We start from the raw sequence: 17766 nt of genomic DNA on the forward strand, positions 1-17766 counted from the left end.
CAGCAGATCCAGCCCACAGAATTTGTCCCCAGTGATTTTCTTCTCTCAGAAACGACCCCAGCTTCTGTCCTCAAGCCTGACGACATGTGAGCTGATCCCGAAAAGATACCCAGGCAGAAAAGTCTGCTCACCGACACCGCATCGCTGGAACAGCTCACAAACATTAACATAAAATAACACGTGAAGAAAAAATATTGAATTTTTCCAAAATCTTTTAATATAATCCAGAACTCCCAGTCCAGACTCACAGTGGACACTCACAGGGTAGCGTGTACCATAGGAGGCCCTGTGGATCTTCGACTGCAGTCAAATATCTTTCTGAAGGTTTAAGAGACCTCGCAGCACCACATTCTGCTTATCATCCAACATTTTGATTCAATTGTGAAGTGAGTATCAGAGAATTTCTGTCAGCATCCCGGAGCCACACATGGAAACTTCCTGCTCTGGTTAAACTAAGCTCGTAACGCCTGTTGGAGTCATCACTGGGAAACGTGGCTTCGAGGTGACAGACCAATCAGCATGTTTTAGCAGAACGCTAGCATCTTATGAGCAAACTCAACTTTGCTTTAATAAAATCTAAATATAGGTGTTGTGTATTTCAACTCAGACATGTTAGCGGCACTGCCATTAGCTTCACTGGGCGCCCTCTTCTGTACCTGTAAGTTAATCACAACAATTTCTATACAATGAGCTGAAAAGGAAGTGGAATGACTCCTCCATATTGGCTCTCCTCCACTCCCTTTGCTCCGCCCCCTCCCCTGCCAAAACTGGCCTTTGATTGGCTGGGGAAAGGAATCTACACTTTCTACGGAAACATTTGTCCAGGAGTTCATGAAGCATCTCTCTGTTGTCATTGTGACGGTTTGGAGTTGAAAATTTTGGCCAGAAGCGAGACGTTCGATTGGCTCTTCTGCTCCATGAGGCGGGCCTTGTCCAGGTGCTTCTGCAAAACAGAGTACTTCTTCTTCTTCTTCATCTGGATCTCCTCCTCAGTCTGGCGCTGAGTGAAGTCCCACGTCTTCTCTTCCACCTGACGATGACAAACAGTTTTAGAGCGAACGTGCGTCTCTGCCTGAGCAGGGCTAACATTCATCGCTTCAGCTCGTGCTTCAGCGTTTACCTGCTCTCCGTCTCTCTGCCTCTTCTTTCTCAGCTTGTCCAGGTGAGCGCTCTTCTCCACGTTGTTCAGGTAGAAGTTTGTTTCTCTCTTCGCCTGCGAAACTTCAGTCCTGAGCCTCTGGTTTAGGACCGTCTGCTCGTAGGCCAGCCGCTCACTCAGGTGAATCCACTGGAACCTGTGCAGGTACTGCGGACACACAGGTAAGCAGTAGGGACAAATTATTTGACACTATGATGACATTAAACAACTGTCTGTCTGCATTTTCAGCGTAATCGGTGTCCATTAACAGGGAAGAAGAGACCTACCTTCATGCACCACAGGTCAGACGAGAAGCGCTGGCGTTTCCTGGTTCCCATCGGCGTGTTGTGGAGCGACGCCGCCACTTTCTTAGCCACACGTTTATCTCTGAACTCCACCCATCCTTCTGTGAAGTCACACCTCCGCAGCCCAGCCTTCTTCTTCCGTTTCCTCACCTGTCTGTCTGCAAGATGAGCGCATCGAACATTAACAGGTGATAAATATCTGAGGGGCTATGGTGAAAGCTGCACTTTTCCTCACTTGCTGTTCATGCAGTGGCGCTGACGTGTGAGATCAACGTAAGTGTTTAACGTGGCTGAAACGTACCATCACAGGATCAGGTTAGCCTCTCAGAACTTTACCTGTCCCCCAAGAGGACAGGTGGACCCACAAAACTGGTAGCCACGTTCTCCAACTCCGTATTCAGGTTTTTTAATTTGTCACTCATTTGATCTTCGATTGTACATTTTCTCAACACAGATTAGGTCCCTTAAACTTTTTTGGTGATAAATTTAGAATATTTATCGTAAAAATTGAACATGTTATGTTTCCTATATTTCAATAAAAACAAACCTTTTTGAAAGCAGCTGACTCACAGTCTTATAGACATCCAAGGTCTCAATAAATACATCCGTTAAGAGCCTCATGAGGCAATGTTTAATAAAGATGTCACCAAACAGACTAGAAGTAAGGATATTTCCTCTATTTATTTTATTTCAGTTAGCCTCCCAAGGCCCTAACATCTTTGTTAGTTAAAAATCTTTTGTTGGGATGATCAGGTCAGCGGTAAATCTGGAGTCCAGTTATAGAGCAGTACAGACCCGTTGCAGTTCGGGACATCTTGGCATAACGCTGCCTCTTATTGATTTCTGGAGGAGGAGTTCTGTTTTCCTTTTAGGATGTTGTGGGCTGAAGTGAGATGGTCTGAAGGCTGACTCCTGCCCACATGTGATATAAAACCATTGACTGTAAAATTACAGCTCGAGTGCGTTTCGTGGAGTGTTTTATTTCGAATAAAATAACCCCTCGAGGAGAAATAGAACCAAAAAACAAGCAGAATGCAGACACTCGCTGAAAAATTCTGCTTTAAACATTTAGTATCGCTCCATAACAAAGGCATCCACACAAGGTTTAAGACTGAGAGCTCAGAGCACTGCCTGTTTGTAAGATATACGGCAACAACGCTGTAAGGTGGGTTTTCCATATTTGTTGCACTCAGTTTAATCTGCAGTCTGCAGACAGGATGAATTGAGATTAAGAAAATATCTGACTGTAAAACAGGAGAAACTGGAAGTAGTATTTGAAAAGTGAAAATTCCTCATTTGGTTAGAAAATGGTGCTTTCTGACTGATGATGGTAACAAAATGTCGAGTCCATTGAAAAATTAGTTAATCAAAAAAAGGCATTTTTGGACTGGACCCTCTGGAATTTTTATATCCAGGAGAAGCTTTTAATTGTATATTTTTTTTGTCAGGACATAAACCGAAAGAACGAGATTGCAAATACAAGCAGCAGAAATGAGTTTCCTCCGAAGGGTGGCTGACCTCTCCCTTAGAGATAGGGTGAGAAGTTCGGCCATTCGGGAGGGGCTCAGAGTAGAGCCGCTGCTCCTCCACACTGAAAGGAGCCAGTTGAGGTGGTTCGGGCATCTGACAAGGATGCCCCCTGGGTGCCTCCTGGGCGAGGTTTTCCAGGCATGTCCCACCGGACGGAGGCCCCAGGGCAGACCCAGGACACGCTGGAGAGATTATATCTCTCGGCTGGCCTGGGAACGCCTTGGTGTTCCCCCGGATAAGCTGGAGGAGGTGGCTGGGGAGAGGGAGGTCTGGGCTTCTCTGCTCGGGCTGCCCCCGCGACCCGACCCCGGATAAGCGGAAGAAAATGCATGGATGGATGGACATAAACCGTGAAAAATGAAACAGTGACCCTTGTTTCATTTTTTAAATTCCATCACTCCCAGAAACATCTGGAAACACCCAGAAAGCACAGAGAGCTGGTACTCTAGATTACTGATCCAGGTAGAGTTTGTTTTCGTTCATTCGTTAGTGTTGTGTGTGTATCGAAGGAGTATATCTGCACCACGTACTGTCTGTGTTGTACTGTGGTAGTAATATCTGTGTGTATTCTGGTAGTACTTGTACCTTCAGGCTGTAGAAATATGCGTCCGATCTCTCCGTACACTGATAGCAGGTTCCTCAGCTGTTTGGGGCGGAACCTCGGAGGAATATGACCCAGGTAGATGATTCCAGGGACGCACTTCCTGTCCTGAAATACGTTCTTTACCTTCTTCTTCTTCTCTTTTACCTCAACAGCGTCTTTGTCACCAACATCTTTATCCTCATCATCTCTTCTGTCTGCAGCAGCTCCCTCCTCCTCATCGTCATCAAAATCACCATCTTCCCGCTTCTCCTCCTCGTCGTCGTCTTGTTCTTCTTCATCTTCACTCTGAGCAATCGCCTTCGTGTCCTCGTCTTCCTCTCTTCTCTCCATCTCTATAAAACAAAACGTGTTTGCACGTGACTCAGACTGAAGAGATAATCGCGAGAGCAGCAAAACTGGACCCAGAATAACTTCCGCGTGCAGACTTTTTCAAACTAAAACATTTCAAACTCACAATAAATGCTTACTTTGAGATTTCTTTGACGAACTTCTGTCACAGTTACGTTTCACGTGCGCAAACCGTCGCATGTGATTGACGAAACAGAGCGGCGCACTAACAAAGATCAGCTGACAGTTGACTTCCGGTTATGCCTTCAAAATAAAACATTAGGTGGGTGTTGTATAATCTTCTTTCATAAAGGAAACATTTTTGTCTTTCCCCAGCAGTTTATTTGTTGAAACAATTTTTTAAACAGATTTTTTTTTTAATTTATTGTGTAAAATGATGGCAAAGCTGGGGGAGGTGGGCAAAATGTACCTTAAACTCCATAGCATTTTTATTAAAGCTTTAGGTATTACTAGTTATTTTACTACTACGTTCTGCTGTATTATTATAGCCATCGCTGCCTGACAGTACAGGAATAATGAAAAACTTCTCAATTACAACATTAAAGTGGTATACACATTAATGGACTAGTATTTCTGATTCATTAGGACCATGGATATGATTCGGAATAATTAGTTATAAAGTATTTTCACATGCTGAACTTCATGTACTGTTACTTCTGTAGATTATGATATTTACTTAAATAAAGAGTCTGAAAAATCCTTTCTCGACTTTGTAAAATATTTCTTAAAAACAAAATGATGTTTGAATTCTAGTGCAGCTCCACATTTCATTTAATTGCATACGCACATCTTTAGGACATGGGCGGTTCATGAGTCTAAAAATCCTGCAGTGTTTTTCTCTACAAATTTTAATCTAAGCTGTATTTCTTCCACCTTGTTTTTTCAGTTTTATAAATCCTAGGAACCATGTTCTGACCTCAGTCATCGAACCTTCAGGAAACTTGGCGAGAAATGCTGCAAACAGGAGGATCCCAGATTCAGGACTAACATTAGATGTGTTTTTCGAAAAGTGAAACAAGGGATCATTAACAGCCGAAGGAAGTCAAACGGCTCTTATTTTGAAATTATAACCGGATGTAAGTTTTTGTTTTCGCGTGTGAAAAACGCAAGCCGGTGACGGCGGGTTGCTTTGAAGCTGTTAGCGTTTAGCAGCGGAGATGCAGAGACCGGTGTCCAGTTTGCCACTGAGCCAGGCTGTGAGGCTGAAACTGGGTAGTGCTGGTTTCCAGCTCACCGCGGACCTATTGGACTTCAAACCGGACAAGCTTAGCAAAGGTACCGCTCCATTTCCCCCCACAGTTCCCAAAAACTCCAGTCAAAATGTGTCACATTTTAGCTCGTCTGTCTTTTAAAGCCCTGCAGCAGTAAAAATCACAGCTAAAACAGGTTCACAGCGTCCTGGTAACTCATGGTTTAGTCTTTGGAGAAGACCGTTTGTAATAAGGAGCAGGGATGGCTGAAAGCTGTTTGTTTGTTTACCTTTTATATTCTGCTGAAATGCAGACTTATGGACAGGAAGGTGCTCAAAACACTGACACTGAACTGAGTCACGTTTTTCATCACAATAAACATCAAGCTGCTTTTTATGTGAAACACAGCTGAGCCTTTGGAAGAAAACAAAGTATGCGAGATTTATCAAGGAGTTTCATTTCAGAGGCCGGCCTGAGTGAAGAGGAGGCTGTGGAGGTGCTGAAGGCTGTGAAAGGTGGAGGAGGAGGAGGCGGAAGTGGTGACGTCTCAGCATCTCTGACCGCTCTGGAGCTCCTGCAGAAGGAGGAGGAGTTAAGGAGCATCGTGACATTCTCCTCTCAGCTAGATGAATGTCTCGGAGGAGGAATCCCTGTCGGGAAAATAACGGAAGTCTGTGGAGTTCCGGGAATCGGAAAAACGCAGCTGTGGTAAGAAATACACACACACACACACACATATACACACACACACACACCATCATCTATAACCTTACAGATGTTTTGGAGCTGTGATGATGGCGTGAGGAAAACAGTCGAGGAAAATCAGTCACCGTTATGTGGATCAGTAAAGTGAGTGATGATGTCGCCCTTTCAGTCTGCAGCTGGCGGTGGATGTTCAGGTGCCTCAGTGCTTCGGGGGGGTCGAAGGTCAGGTGATGTTTATTGACACAGTGGGCAGCTTCCTGCTTCAGAGGGTCACCGACATCGCAGCAGCCGCCGTTAGACACTGCTCCTTATTGGCTGAGGACGATGAGCAACGAGCCGCCATGGAGACCTTCACCGTGGAGACCATCCTGTCCAACATCTTCTTGGTAATGTCTACTAAGTGATGTATGCAGTGATGTCACTATGCATCTGCAAACTTCTAAAATTCTGATTGGCTCTCTATCTCGCCTCACTCAGGTGCGTTGCCATGACTACGTGGAGCTGCTAGCTGAGCTCCATCTACTTCCTGACTTCTTGTCCCAGCATCCAAAGATCCGCCTCCTGGTGATCGACAGTGTGGCATTTCCTTTCCGCCTGCTCTTTGACGAGCTTTCACAAAGAACACGCCTCCTTAATGGCGTCGGCCAGCAGCTAATCACCATGGCAATAAACTATAACATTGCAGTGGTAATCACCAACCAGATGACGACCCGGATCCGGGACGGCCAATCGCACATTGTCCCTGCCCTTGGGGAGTGTTGGGGCCACGCCCCTACAATCAGGCTCCTCCTACAGTGGGAAGGGTCGCGGCGTCTGGCGACCATCTTTAAGTCTCCATGTCACGTGGAAACCATGGTGCAATACCAGATCACCCCCGAAGGCTTCAGAGATGCCGATCAATCAGAAATGCCGCACAGCAAACGGCCTCGAATGGACACTGACCAATCAGCTGCTGATCCAAAAGACACAAGCAGCTGATTAGTTGGAAACTGTCCAGTAAGAAGAGGCTGATTGAGCATTTGCCTCGTGTGGATTTAATGACACTGCTGTGTTCACACAGGAGGTTCCTGTTTAAATAAAGTTCAGTTTGAGTCCAGCAGGTGGAGACACAGAACTGGTTATCAGTCAGTGGCTCTTCCTGTCCGCGCCGTTCATCCCTGACTTTCCCGAGCAGATGCTGAATACTTCTGCGTTTAGAGAAGCTGCTCTGCAGAAGAGCAGAGATCAGGGGTTAGAGGGTGGCTCTCTTGCTTGCAGAGTCTTCATATTTTGATATGTCGATATTTATAGAGGGAGATTAGCACTACAGACACATCTGGATTCATTTAGTTTATTAAAACATTGTTTCTGTTGTTTCTACTGAGACGATCTTGTCTTACCCTCAGGTGCAACACACATTACTGTTGTGTTCAAGCTTTTCTTTAGGATTGTTTCTTCTGCTGGAAATAGGCAGAAACACTGGCTCATTTCCAGTCCACCCTCTCAGTCCATGATGAGTGTGATTCTGTTTAGAGTGCCTAAGGGTCGCTTAATTAAGGGGTGGGGTAGAAATACAGCAGCGAGCTTTGGGATGTCTTCGCTTTTCTCTGATGGTAAACAGGAGGATTGATGTGTTAAAGCTTCTTACTGATGACTATAAGCATCAAGCCACAATGGAGACCTTCATGACTGCTTGTAGAAATCGTGTCTGGAATTTTCACCTGTTGACTTTAAATTTCATTTAGGTCAAGTCAAAGTCAAAAAAACTTTATTTATCCCTGAGGGGCAATTAAGATAAAGTTTTTTGACATGAAATGGATTTATTCTTTTCTTTTATTATTGTGACAACAACAATTAAAATAATGAACTTCATTGATGAAGCACCTTTCAGAAGCAGAATATGGTCAGATCCAGCCATTTTTGGACAGAAATGTTATGGCCAGGGTCGCCACCAAGGGGGGGCCAGGGGGGCCACTGGCCGCCCCTCAAAATTTACAAGACTGTCCAGTGTTGGTTATTATTTTAAACATGAGCACAAGAGACAGGAAGACACTTCACAGTGAGTTGAAATATTGTGTATAATTTTGAATTCATTGTATACAATTCTTTTGTCATGCCTTCACGATTTCCCGTCGTCCCTTCCTTCATTGCGTCCCTGCACTGTTCTGTTTTTGGTGCGCCATCTCAATATTTTTAGTGGCCCCCATATGAAAAAAATTCTGGAGGCACTCGTGGTTATGGCTTCAAAATCCAGACGCTAACAGCAATGCCCAGTGTCCATCTTTTATATACAGTCTGTCTTTTCTCATGAGAGTCCACACACAAAGCCTGTTGGGGTTACTTCAGGTAGGACATCTGACATAAATACAAATCTAGCAAATTAAAACATGTCGAGCTGCCTGCTGTGCTGTTGTGAATAAGGGAGCAGCTGAAAAAAGCTTCTTCAGTGTGTGGATTTTCCACACAGAAGTAAGGAGAGAAAGGGCAACTAATAAATAAACACCATCTCCCATGATGCACTTCTGCTGACATGATTGGCAGCTGCAGAAATAAACTGAAATAATTTCAAATAAGTTTTTGTCATTCCGAACTTTTTTATTATTATTATTGTTTTTGACACTGAATATTTACAGGCAGATGTTCCCTAGCAACAGATGTTGTTATCACTACACACAGGAAGATCAAAGTGGGTTTAAACATCAGGAGGTAAACACTGAACACCTGTCCGACACCTGAGCAGGTAAACACTCAGAAGTGACAGAAGCCAGCAGTGGTGGCTGTCGGTAAACAAAGGGTCAGCTTGGTACATTTTGGGCACTTTTCAGGGCATTTCTTATCACTGCTGCCCAGAGATGTTTCTGAGTTACAGAAATTGGATATGCATAGGCTTTATTAAAAGTAGGGTGGTTACGGTTTTCTCCAGCTTAGTGAAGACCAAACAGAAGTCCTTCAGCACAGATTTGTCCCTAAGCTAAAGGAAACTCCAGGTCCTTTTCAGAAACCTCTGCTTTCACTACAGATGTTCACTCACTTAAAAAATGTTAATGTTTTGTCATTAATGCTTTTATTTCATCACCCCTGGATTGCTGTTATTAATTGTTCATTTGTCTTTGTAAAACCTCCTCATTAGCTTCAGAGTCCACTTTAAGAATCTGGTTTTTAATTGTAGAGCTCCGTATGGACGGTGAATCATCCCCCATCTCTCAGACTGAGATCGGTGGATTCAGTCTGTTTATAAAAAATGACTCAAAATCATTCTTTTAAACTTGTTTATAGGTAACTTTTTGGTTGTGAAGCATTTTATATTTACCTTGAAATGTCCTATATAAGTAAAATTGTACTTTTTGTCACACCTGACCTTCAGAGATCGACTCTAAAATAATCACTGGGCTAAATTAAAAAGCTAATAATAAAGTAAAAACATGTTCACGGAACACACACACCTACTTTCTCGTTGTGTGCTCGCAAAGACCCTCATTAACATGATTCAACCTGATTTGCAGAAACCTTCAAACAGCAGCGAGCAAAACGTGGTCCTCGCACTGCAGGAAAGTCCTCAGCCCAGTCCTCATAAGGATGGTAAAACCAGTGCACGCCGAGCGTTAGTGTGCATGTTTTAATTAGACAGACAGACAGACAGGCAGGCGGAGAGACAGACGGGATATTCAGTCCGCTGATTGGAGGAGCAGCAGGAGGTGAACCGGAGTTTGACTCAGTCGCCGGGACCAGCGGAGAGTTTACCGGAGAGGAGCGGCGGCTGTCTGCGGACCTGCAGGCGGAGCGGAGCGGGTTCGGGACTGAGCTCGGACCGCGAGGAGAGGGATCCCGCTGCGGTGAGTGCAGAACCTGGTGAAGGAAAACCAGTCAGAGAAAATGATTCCAGCAGAACCAGTGAATGAAACCAGTCCACGATACAGCAGGACTATCAGGCGAACACGGAAAACAAGCTGCTTTTATGTAATGGTCAACTGTGAGGGTTATTTTTCTTTTAAACCCAGATAACTGTTTAACCTCCGGGAAGGAGTGAATGTGATGTGCAGCACGCATTTGGCTGTGTAAACATTCAATGAGCTGAACTCATCTGATCAATATATTTGTGACTTAACTGATCAATAAATAGATACATGAAAGTGATTAATGTCTATGTTCTGATGGTCGCTCTATTACTGTTAAACTTTAGATTGCTTTTTTCAATAATATTGAATTTTTGGAGGATGTTGAGCTGAGAGATGCTTCTTGCCTCACACACTGCAGATCATTTTTTCAGGACTTCCATCTTCCTCTTTGAAGACTCATTCTGTTGAAAGCCCCTCCGGCTCACTGATAACGGGCTCTCGCTGCTCTTCAGTAACCACCAGGCTCACTGGATGATCCTGTTAATAAAATCTTAATTTAAGATTAAAATATGACACATATCAAACTGACTTTCTACTTCAAGAACAAACTGAGCTGCTGATGGATCCAACATTCTTAATTAAATTCAGCACAGACATAAGTTTCTGACTTTCACTCAAAAGTAAAAAAGGCTAAGTCTGCATTTTTTTTCAGTACTAGGAAACAAAATTTTTCCATGAATATAGAGATAATGCTTTAACAGGGAGTGCTTAGTGAGAATACATCATCTGATCATTACTAGACTGCTAATCTAATCAGGAAGTGTTCCTCTGGGACATTGAAGAAAGAAGGAGGAGGAAAAGATCTGAGTGAAGCTGGAGTCTCGTTAACATGGCTCGCACTTTTGTTTAATTTGTGTAAAAAGCGGTTTTCTTTTTTTATGGTGAGTTTGAAACATGCAATTAAGCTTATCTTTGGTCTTCTCTGGTGCTTTCATCTGCCACGTACGATGTGTCAAACTGCTGAAGAAGCAAAAAATAAAGAGTACAGTAGAGCTTAGAGAGCATTTTATCCGATTCAACTTTAATTTGATTAGTAGTGTGTTAAATGGCAGTGATTATTGGAGTCATTCATCATTAGATAGTTTATTATTTCTAACGGAGGTTTGGAGACTGTGACACTGACAAAAGGATAAGAGGTGGTGCAAGGTGCAAAAGACAGCTCAGCGGTTTGGAGGCAAAGTTAGAGACATGAGGTTGAGAAGGTTTGGACAGTGAAAGAGGACATGCAGAGTGTTGAGGGGATGGTTTAGAGGGTGCAGTGGAGGTAGATGATCTGCTGTGGTGACCCCAAAAGAGAGCAGGTGAAAGAAGAAGAGGCAGCTTTTCCTCTGTTCCACTGGAACATTGTGATTGCTAATAAAGTTTATCTCTTCAAAATGTTAGCACAGCTGAAAACTGCTGTGATCATCAAAGAGGAAGTAATAAATCTGGCAAACTGAATGTGTGAAGCAACTGTGGGTTTGACTGTAGCCTCAAAATGCCCCTAAAAACTAAACTGTGCGCTTGTCCTTTCACAGCCTCGCAGAGTTTGGCTCTGACCATTTAATGAAGGACCTGTGCCAATTTCTGTTTGTATTTTGCTTATCACATTTTTGTGGTGATATGTGATAGCACAGCAAACACAAATTGTATCAAATTTATTTCATTTTGTTAATTTCCATCATGGAGGTGAAATAAAGTTTACGCCATCCTTTTGGCCGTTATCAAACCCACACAAGCTGATTCTTCTGACTCTGAACTAGACACATTTATTCCTAATGTAGTGAAATATTGAGAGTTTGCCTCTGTATGCCTACACAGAGAACCAGTCTAATGAGTTATGATTATTATGCAACAGTTCTGATCATCAGGTTATATTAGATCAACCCAGGTCTTATTTTCTTCACAAAAACCAGGACAACCTTTGAATCGTAGTGGAGTTACTGACACCACTGACTGTTTGTTGTCTCCTTAGGTTTCCACAGCAGGATGAAAGCTCAGTTCTGAACATCACCTCAGTATGACATCATCAGGCCCTGCCCTATCCTCTCTCCCCCTCCGCCATCATCATCATCTTCATTACCTTCATGTCTTCTTCTGCACTTTCTACCAATATCATCTGTGGCCCCGCCTCCTGCTATCTCTCTGCCTCTGGACTGGTGGACAGGTGGTCCAGGTGAGCGCTTCTCACCAGCACTTCCACCCCCACTCCATAAAGATACCAGGTGACATCACTCTGGGCGGGCTGTTCCCCATCCATGCCCGCGGACCCCATGGTGTAAATTGTGGGGAGCTAAAGAAGGAAAAGGGGATCCACCGCATGGAGGCCATGCTGTACGCTCTGGACCAGATTAACAGCGACCCTGAGCTGCTGCCAAATATCACACTTGGGGCCCGGATCCTGGACACCTGCTCCAGAGACACCTACGCTCTGGAACAGTCACTCACCTTTGTTCAGGCTCTTATCCAGAAAGACACATCAGACATTCGCTGCTCCAATGGCGAGCCGCCCATCATCCGAAAGCCGGAGAGGGTGGTGGGAGTGATCGGAGCATCAGCCAGCTCTGTGTCGATCATGGTGGCCAACATCCTGCGGCTTTTTGAAGTAAGAGGACACCTGTCTTTATACAGCATGAATATAGAGATTATAGCGAGTTAGCCCTAAAGATGGTTAAAATAACTGGAGGTTGTGAAGTATTGAACTAAAAACTGAGAGATTACTCAGTATTTACTCCACACAGAGCAAAATACATCAAATGTCTTGTTTTAGATTATATGGGGTTGCAAAAAGACTTCATAAACATACACTGGTGCTGGAGACTGGTGCACATATGGACTGGGATTCCTTTCAAGTAAGGTAATGAACAAGAAATAGAGTGGCTATTGGAGTATATGTATCACTGGCATCGTTTGGATGTTAAAGAGCTTCTTGATGGATTTTCTTGAGCAGTTTGAATTTATAGAAAATAATTTTTGAAAAGCAACTGTGGAGGGGAAGGAGTTCAAACACAAAAGCTGGGCAAAATCCCAACATTGTTGGTCAGATTAAATCTGGTAAATCCAAAAATTGAGACCTTTTTGTTTGTTAGATTACAATTACAAAACAATAAGTATAATTTCCCAGTCAGATTAGACTCTGCACAGTTAACAAAGGGATATTGCCATTGCATAATGAAACAAGAACGCAGCAGTGCGAGTTAAATCAGGTGTAGAATGAAGTTCAGTTTATTTTATATTATATCATCATTTACAACAAAAATTGTTTAGAAAGTTGAGAATTTGTTAGTTTATTTTTTACATTACTTTATGGTTTATTTATTTATTTATTTAATTTTTGAACGACATAAATTCTTCATGTAAGTGAAATTAAAATGTGTGTTCATTTGTATGGTGGTCTGAAAAACACGTACAGAATTAGATTTTTATTTATTATTTATACAGCACTGATTCATTCAAAGCAGTTTCTATTTCAAGATAAAAACCCTGGAACTCTATAGAGAGAAGGACAACTGTTCTCCTATTAGCAACATGAGGGAGAATAAAACACCCTTTTAACAGGAAGCCGCCTCGAGCACACTTAGAAAAGATCATAGGGAGACAACAAACAAAATAATAATAACACACATTGTTGATTTAGCCCAGGAGCCGATGATACCAGTACAAGGAGGTGTAAGAATAGCAGTGACAAAGCACAAACTACAGGAGACGAAAAACGCAAAGTTAATGATATTTAATGGTTATTAATAACACATGAATGCAGGGAGAGCAAAGGACAGCAGAGTTGGTTGAGGTGAGTGCATTATAAGAAGTCCCCCAGCAGCCTGGGCAATATTGAAGCATAACCTTATGGATGGATCTTAGTAACCTCATTCAGCCCTGACGATAAGACGTGACCCAGACTGTGACCCGTAAAGTTTAAAAAGTACCGGCTCTATCACAGAAGCCTGTTTGCATCATTCTTCATTAACATGAACTAAATGCAGGACTGAGATCCAGCAGGACAAATATGGAGACGAGTCCATGTGTGAGTCTTTGAGGAGATTGTTAAAGGCTGTCAGCGTTAGAGGTTGAATATCAGCAAAAAGGCTGAAAGTTAAAGGTTTATATATGCAGCCCAGCCGTCCCCAAACTTTTTTGTGCCACGGACGGTTTAATGTCAGACAATATTTTCACCACCGGCCTTTAAGGTGTTGTGGATAAATACAACAAAATAAAATGATACGACCAAGACAAAAACTGTGGTATTTTTTAAAATATAATAATAAATTCTGTTTGTAATTGTGTAACTTTATTAGCAGCGTCCTCCTGAAATGCACCAACAACATTGAGAGTAACACCCTCCTCTCTGCCCCTTAGTGCTCTCTGGTCGCTATGGTAATGTGTAAATATTTATTTCAAAATAAGACACAAAACTACAACAGGGGAAAAGACCCAGAGAAACTGAGGTAACAACAAAACCCCTCGAAACCATAAATTTCACACCCGAGCCTGGTTTGGATGGAATACTGAGGTTGGTTTAGAAGCACGCATCTGTGCTTGGTGATGTATCTGGGCCATCTGCAGGAAGCAGCTGAAGATCAAAAAACTAACCACAGCCTTTATTTATATAGAACTTCATAAAGTATTTAATTCTGAGAACTAAAGGAATACAAGGCTCAACAGAGCTGTGACCCTTTTGTTTCTTTTGGTTTCAAAGGGGCTGCATCAACTTAATCGACTTCTGTAGGAGTACACTTTAGATCGCCGCTCTCTGTCATATATCAAGAGTGACTGTATTATAATAATTAAATGTGGTGTCTGGCTTTCATTTTCAGTATCTATAGTTCAGGTTTCCCATTTTGGTTGCAAAACTAAGAGCAGTCAAGTGTAGGTTGATTGTGCATGTGTGTTGTAATGGTGCTTTTTGCAGATGCCACAGACAAATTTCACCCACAGACCCATGCATATACAATATGTACGTATCTTCTAGGTGTGGAAGGTGAAGACACCACTATCTTAAAACTGCCCTCCTTTTAAGAGCTTTGTGGTCAGCAGGCAGTGGCTCTTGTTAGAAAAACATGGGCATTGGGTTCAAAGGTTAGTGCAAAGGTAAGAGCTAATATTGGGGCTTGGAGGAAAAGGTTTGGTGAGGATGTTGAAGGTCGCACATGCTCTTTTAGCAATAGTTTTAACTCATCTTCTGTTGGTAGTAGACTTCTGCAGGATCCCACAGTATTAGGGCCTTTATGTTGGATGAAGCCAAGAACTTTCATTCAACCAGCGCACATAGAAAGACGGCTAGAAGAATGAAAACAGTGAGGAACAGGGTTCGTTTTTGGTCTTTTCGCACTAGAAAAGAGCATATCATAGATAGAAACTGACTTTGGACTTTTCATTTGGAGTAAAATAGATCATAAACAAGGTGTGATTTGTCATTGAAGAGTTGCTTTCAAATGATTGTGCAGTATTGTTTGGTTTCTCAGTCAGATCCGCCCCTCTTTCATAACAACCCAGACAGCAACAGCGTTGATTTTACAACCTAGTAGGTGACGTCACGACGATCACGCCCATGTTTTATATACAATCCATAACTTCTTATATATATAAGGATGGCTAATCTGGTTTAACATACACTCTTAGAGACAGACAGGTACAGTAGGGCAGATGTTGAATGGATGAAGCAGTCTGGTTGGTGGATTAATGTTTTAAACAGACACTTTGTGTCTGGATGACTGACTGACTCTAATGAAAGCTTTTAATGACTCTGTTACGGGTGCTCTCTGTGTGCGTTTTTGTGAAGATGTGTGTCCTCAAATTAGGTCAGATTTTTAAAGGGTTTTTGAGCGTTCAGAGCCGGGTTTGAAGGTTCAGTCTAGAACCAGGTTTACACTCCTGACTGAGTGTAACGGGTATATTTCAGCAGCTGAATTTTAAAGCAAACCCCAGCAGAATACACGTAATCACACATTACAAACGTCAGCTTCTGGCACATATGGAGCCCCATCTATATTAAATCATGACTGTTATGTTTTGACTGATGAATGGAAAGTGCACTGAAAGCCATTTTCTCCATTTACATACTTTAAGCTCATTCCTCAGATGATGGATGCATTGGGGGCAATTTGGGATGGGTGTCTTGCTCAGAGACACTACTGCATGTATACTAGAACAGCCAAGTGTCAAACCACCAACCTTACAATTATAACCCAATTGATCTCATGAGCCATAGCTACCAAATTTAGCAAACTGGTCAATTAGCTGTAAGCAGCGTTATCTGCGTTAACGCCTTCTTTTATAGAGAACTGAAAGCTGAGAGGACCCGATCACCTGCTGAGCACAGACCTGCACACCTGCTAGGTGATGTCACAGAGAGTTGGTGGGGGGTTGATGGTGCCACGGAGCGTTCCTAGGTGCTCACTGTTGACATAAATTAAGTGCAGAGGAAAAAGTGAAGGCTGTAAAGTGAGACTCAGTTCATGTCTGTTTCGCTCCACTGAGGATTCTCCCTGATGATGATGATGATGGATGTCATAACGAGGTCTGCTCTCATTAATGTGGAGACCTTCATTATTTTGCTCACAGACACACACACACATACACACAGGCGCAGTGTTGTGCGTTAATGTGATTGTTATTCTGTTTATTGAGGCTCTGACACACATTCTGCTCAGCTGTTACACAACATTAATCCTCTATGTGCGTGCGTGTGTGCGTATTGTGTTCCTGGCCTGTTAAACTCCAGCAGTGTCTCCAGTCTGACCAGTGTGTTTAATTTAACCTGAGCGCTGACTGTCAGGATAAAGGACGTGTCTTTGACCAGATTCTGTTTAAACCTGTCACCTGTTGGATGATTGTCTCTCAGATCCCTCAGGTGAGCTATGCATCCACAGCTCCGGAGCTCAGTGATAACAACCGGTACGACTACTTCTCCAGGGTGGTTCCTCCGGACTCATACCAGGCTCAGGCCATGCTGGACATCGTCAAAGCCATGGGCTGGAACTACGTGTCCACCCTGGCCTCGGAGGGTAACTATGGAGAGAGCGGAGTCGACGCCTTCATGCAGATCTCCAGAGAGGCTGGTACACAGAGCTTTCTTTTAACTTGTGTGTTTTTCCTGATCTGTCCATCTCTTGGTAACATCTTTCTTTTTATGTCAGGTGGGGTGTGTATCGCTCAGTCGGTGAAGATTCCTCGCGAGCCAACAGCTGGAGAGTTTGATAAGATCATCAAACGTCTGATGGAGACGAGTAATGCCAGAGGCGTGATCATTTTTGCCAATGAGGATGACATCAAGTAAACACACAGACATCACTTTGTAGAAATCCCCTTTTTATTTATGTAGCAACAGTTCACAACAAGGTCCATTTCACAACTGCCTCACTGTATGGTAAAGACCATGAAGTATTAAAGAGAGAACTACAATTACACAATCCCCAGTGAGAAAGCATTTGGCAACAGTGGGAAGGAAGAACTCCTTTGTAACAAGAAGAGATCTCCAACAGACCAGGGGCAGCCATTTCTGGTGACATTATAGGAAGTTGTTCAACAATCCTATGGGAGCTTAAATAAGGGATGCTTCAGGATCCGCTGATTCAGCGCTTACTTTACCCTTTAATAAAACCCAAACTGAGAGCTGGCTCCACTGATAGCTGAAGGCTCTGCCTCCCATTTTCCTTATTGAAACTCTAAAGAACCATAAGTAAGCCTGCAGTCTAAAAGCGAAGCGTTCTTTTGGTATAATATGATACTTTGAAGTCTTGATCATGAAACTTTGTATTTGAGGAAAATTATTTAACAGGGAGCCAATGAACAGAAGCCAATATGGGACACATATGTTCTCCATTTCTAGTGCCTTTCAGTAATCACTGCAGCTTTTTGTGTCCACTGAAGACTTTTCATGGAGCTTTTAGAGCAACTGGATAATAAAGACTTACAATAGTCCAGCTTAGAAACAAATGCATGAACTAGTTTTTCATCAGCACTTTGAGACCAGATGTTGCTGATTTTGGCAATATTGCACAGATGAAAGTGGGCGGTCCTAGAAGTCTGTTTAACAAAAAACCCAACCTGACCACAACTAAGTCCATTAATCCTTTTACGTTTAGTCCAGATC

General features: G+C 43.0%; 3 protein-coding genes across 3 annotated transcripts in view; 2 read left to right on the forward strand and 1 right to left on the reverse strand.

Moving 5' to 3' along the window:
* Nucleotides 1-194: 194 nt before the first annotated feature.
* Nucleotides 195-4120, reverse strand: abt1 (activator of basal transcription 1). Its single transcript, XM_084916797.1, has 5 exons — nucleotides 4045-4120; nucleotides 3559-3909; nucleotides 1426-1601; nucleotides 1121-1306; nucleotides 195-1030 (listed from the first exon to the last, which is right to left on the reverse strand). The coding sequence occupies exons 1-5, from the start codon at nucleotides 4103-4105 to the stop codon at nucleotides 851-853; spliced, it is 954 nt and encodes a 317-aa protein (XP_084772923.1). The 5' UTR covers nucleotides 4106-4120; the 3' UTR covers nucleotides 195-850.
* An 860-nt stretch (nucleotides 4121-4980) lies between these two features.
* rad51c (RAD51 paralog C) lies at nucleotides 4981-8332 on the forward strand. Its single transcript, XM_084916941.1, has 4 exons — nucleotides 4981-5200; nucleotides 5580-5823; nucleotides 5990-6206; nucleotides 6298-8332. The coding sequence occupies exons 1-4, from the start codon at nucleotides 5083-5085 to the stop codon at nucleotides 6796-6798; spliced, it is 1080 nt and encodes a 359-aa protein (XP_084773067.1). The 5' UTR covers nucleotides 4981-5082; the 3' UTR covers nucleotides 6799-8332.
* Nucleotides 8333-9452: 1120 nt separating this feature from the next.
* grm6a (glutamate receptor, metabotropic 6a) overlaps nucleotides 9453-17766 on the forward strand; it is a 32948-nt gene continuing 24634 nt past the window's right edge. Inside the window, exons 1-4 of the mRNA XM_084916939.1 lie at nucleotides 9453-9632; nucleotides 11650-12279; nucleotides 16516-16732; nucleotides 16811-16946. Of these exons, the coding sequence (XP_084773065.1) occupies nucleotides 11695-12279; nucleotides 16516-16732; nucleotides 16811-16946 (938 nt within the window). The 5' untranslated portion in view covers nucleotides 9453-9632; nucleotides 11650-11694. The remainder of the gene's footprint in view (nucleotides 9633-11649; nucleotides 12280-16515; nucleotides 16733-16810; nucleotides 16947-17766) is intronic.

Source organism: Perissodus microlepis, chromosome 20 (assembly GCF_051167445.1).
Source record: "Perissodus microlepis isolate ML-2025 ecotype Zambia chromosome 20, ASM5116744v1, whole genome shotgun sequence".
Lineage (NCBI taxonomy): Eukaryota > Metazoa > Chordata > Actinopteri > Cichliformes > Cichlidae > Perissodus > Perissodus microlepis.

What these genes read in the sequence shown, in the direction of transcription:
- abt1 (XM_084916797.1), bottom strand. Translation starts at nt 4,105, where the DNA reads ATGCGACGGTTTGCGCACGTGAAACGTAACTGTGACAGAAGTTCGTCA. An exon ending in TTCGTCAAAGAAATCTCAAA is followed by an intron (nt 3,910 to 4,044) that starts GTAAGCATTTAT and finishes TTTGTTTTATAG; the next exon opens with AGATGGAGAGAAGAGAGGAA. An exon ending in GGCAGAGAGACGGAGAGCAG is followed by an intron (nt 1,031 to 1,120) that starts GTAAACGCTGAA and finishes TGTCATCGTCAG; the next exon opens with GTGGAAGAGAAGACGTGGGA.
- rad51c (XM_084916941.1), top strand. Translation starts at nt 5,083, where the DNA reads ATGCAGAGACCGGTGTCCAGTTTGCCACTGAGCCAGGCTGTGAGGCTG. An exon ending in ACCGGACAAGCTTAGCAAAG is followed by an intron (nt 5,201 to 5,579) that starts GTACCGCTCCAT and finishes GTTTCATTTCAG; the next exon opens with AGGCCGGCCTGAGTGAAGAG. An exon ending in TCCTGTCCAACATCTTCTTG is followed by an intron (nt 6,207 to 6,297) that starts GTAATGTCTACT and finishes CGCCTCACTCAG; the next exon opens with GTGCGTTGCCATGACTACGT.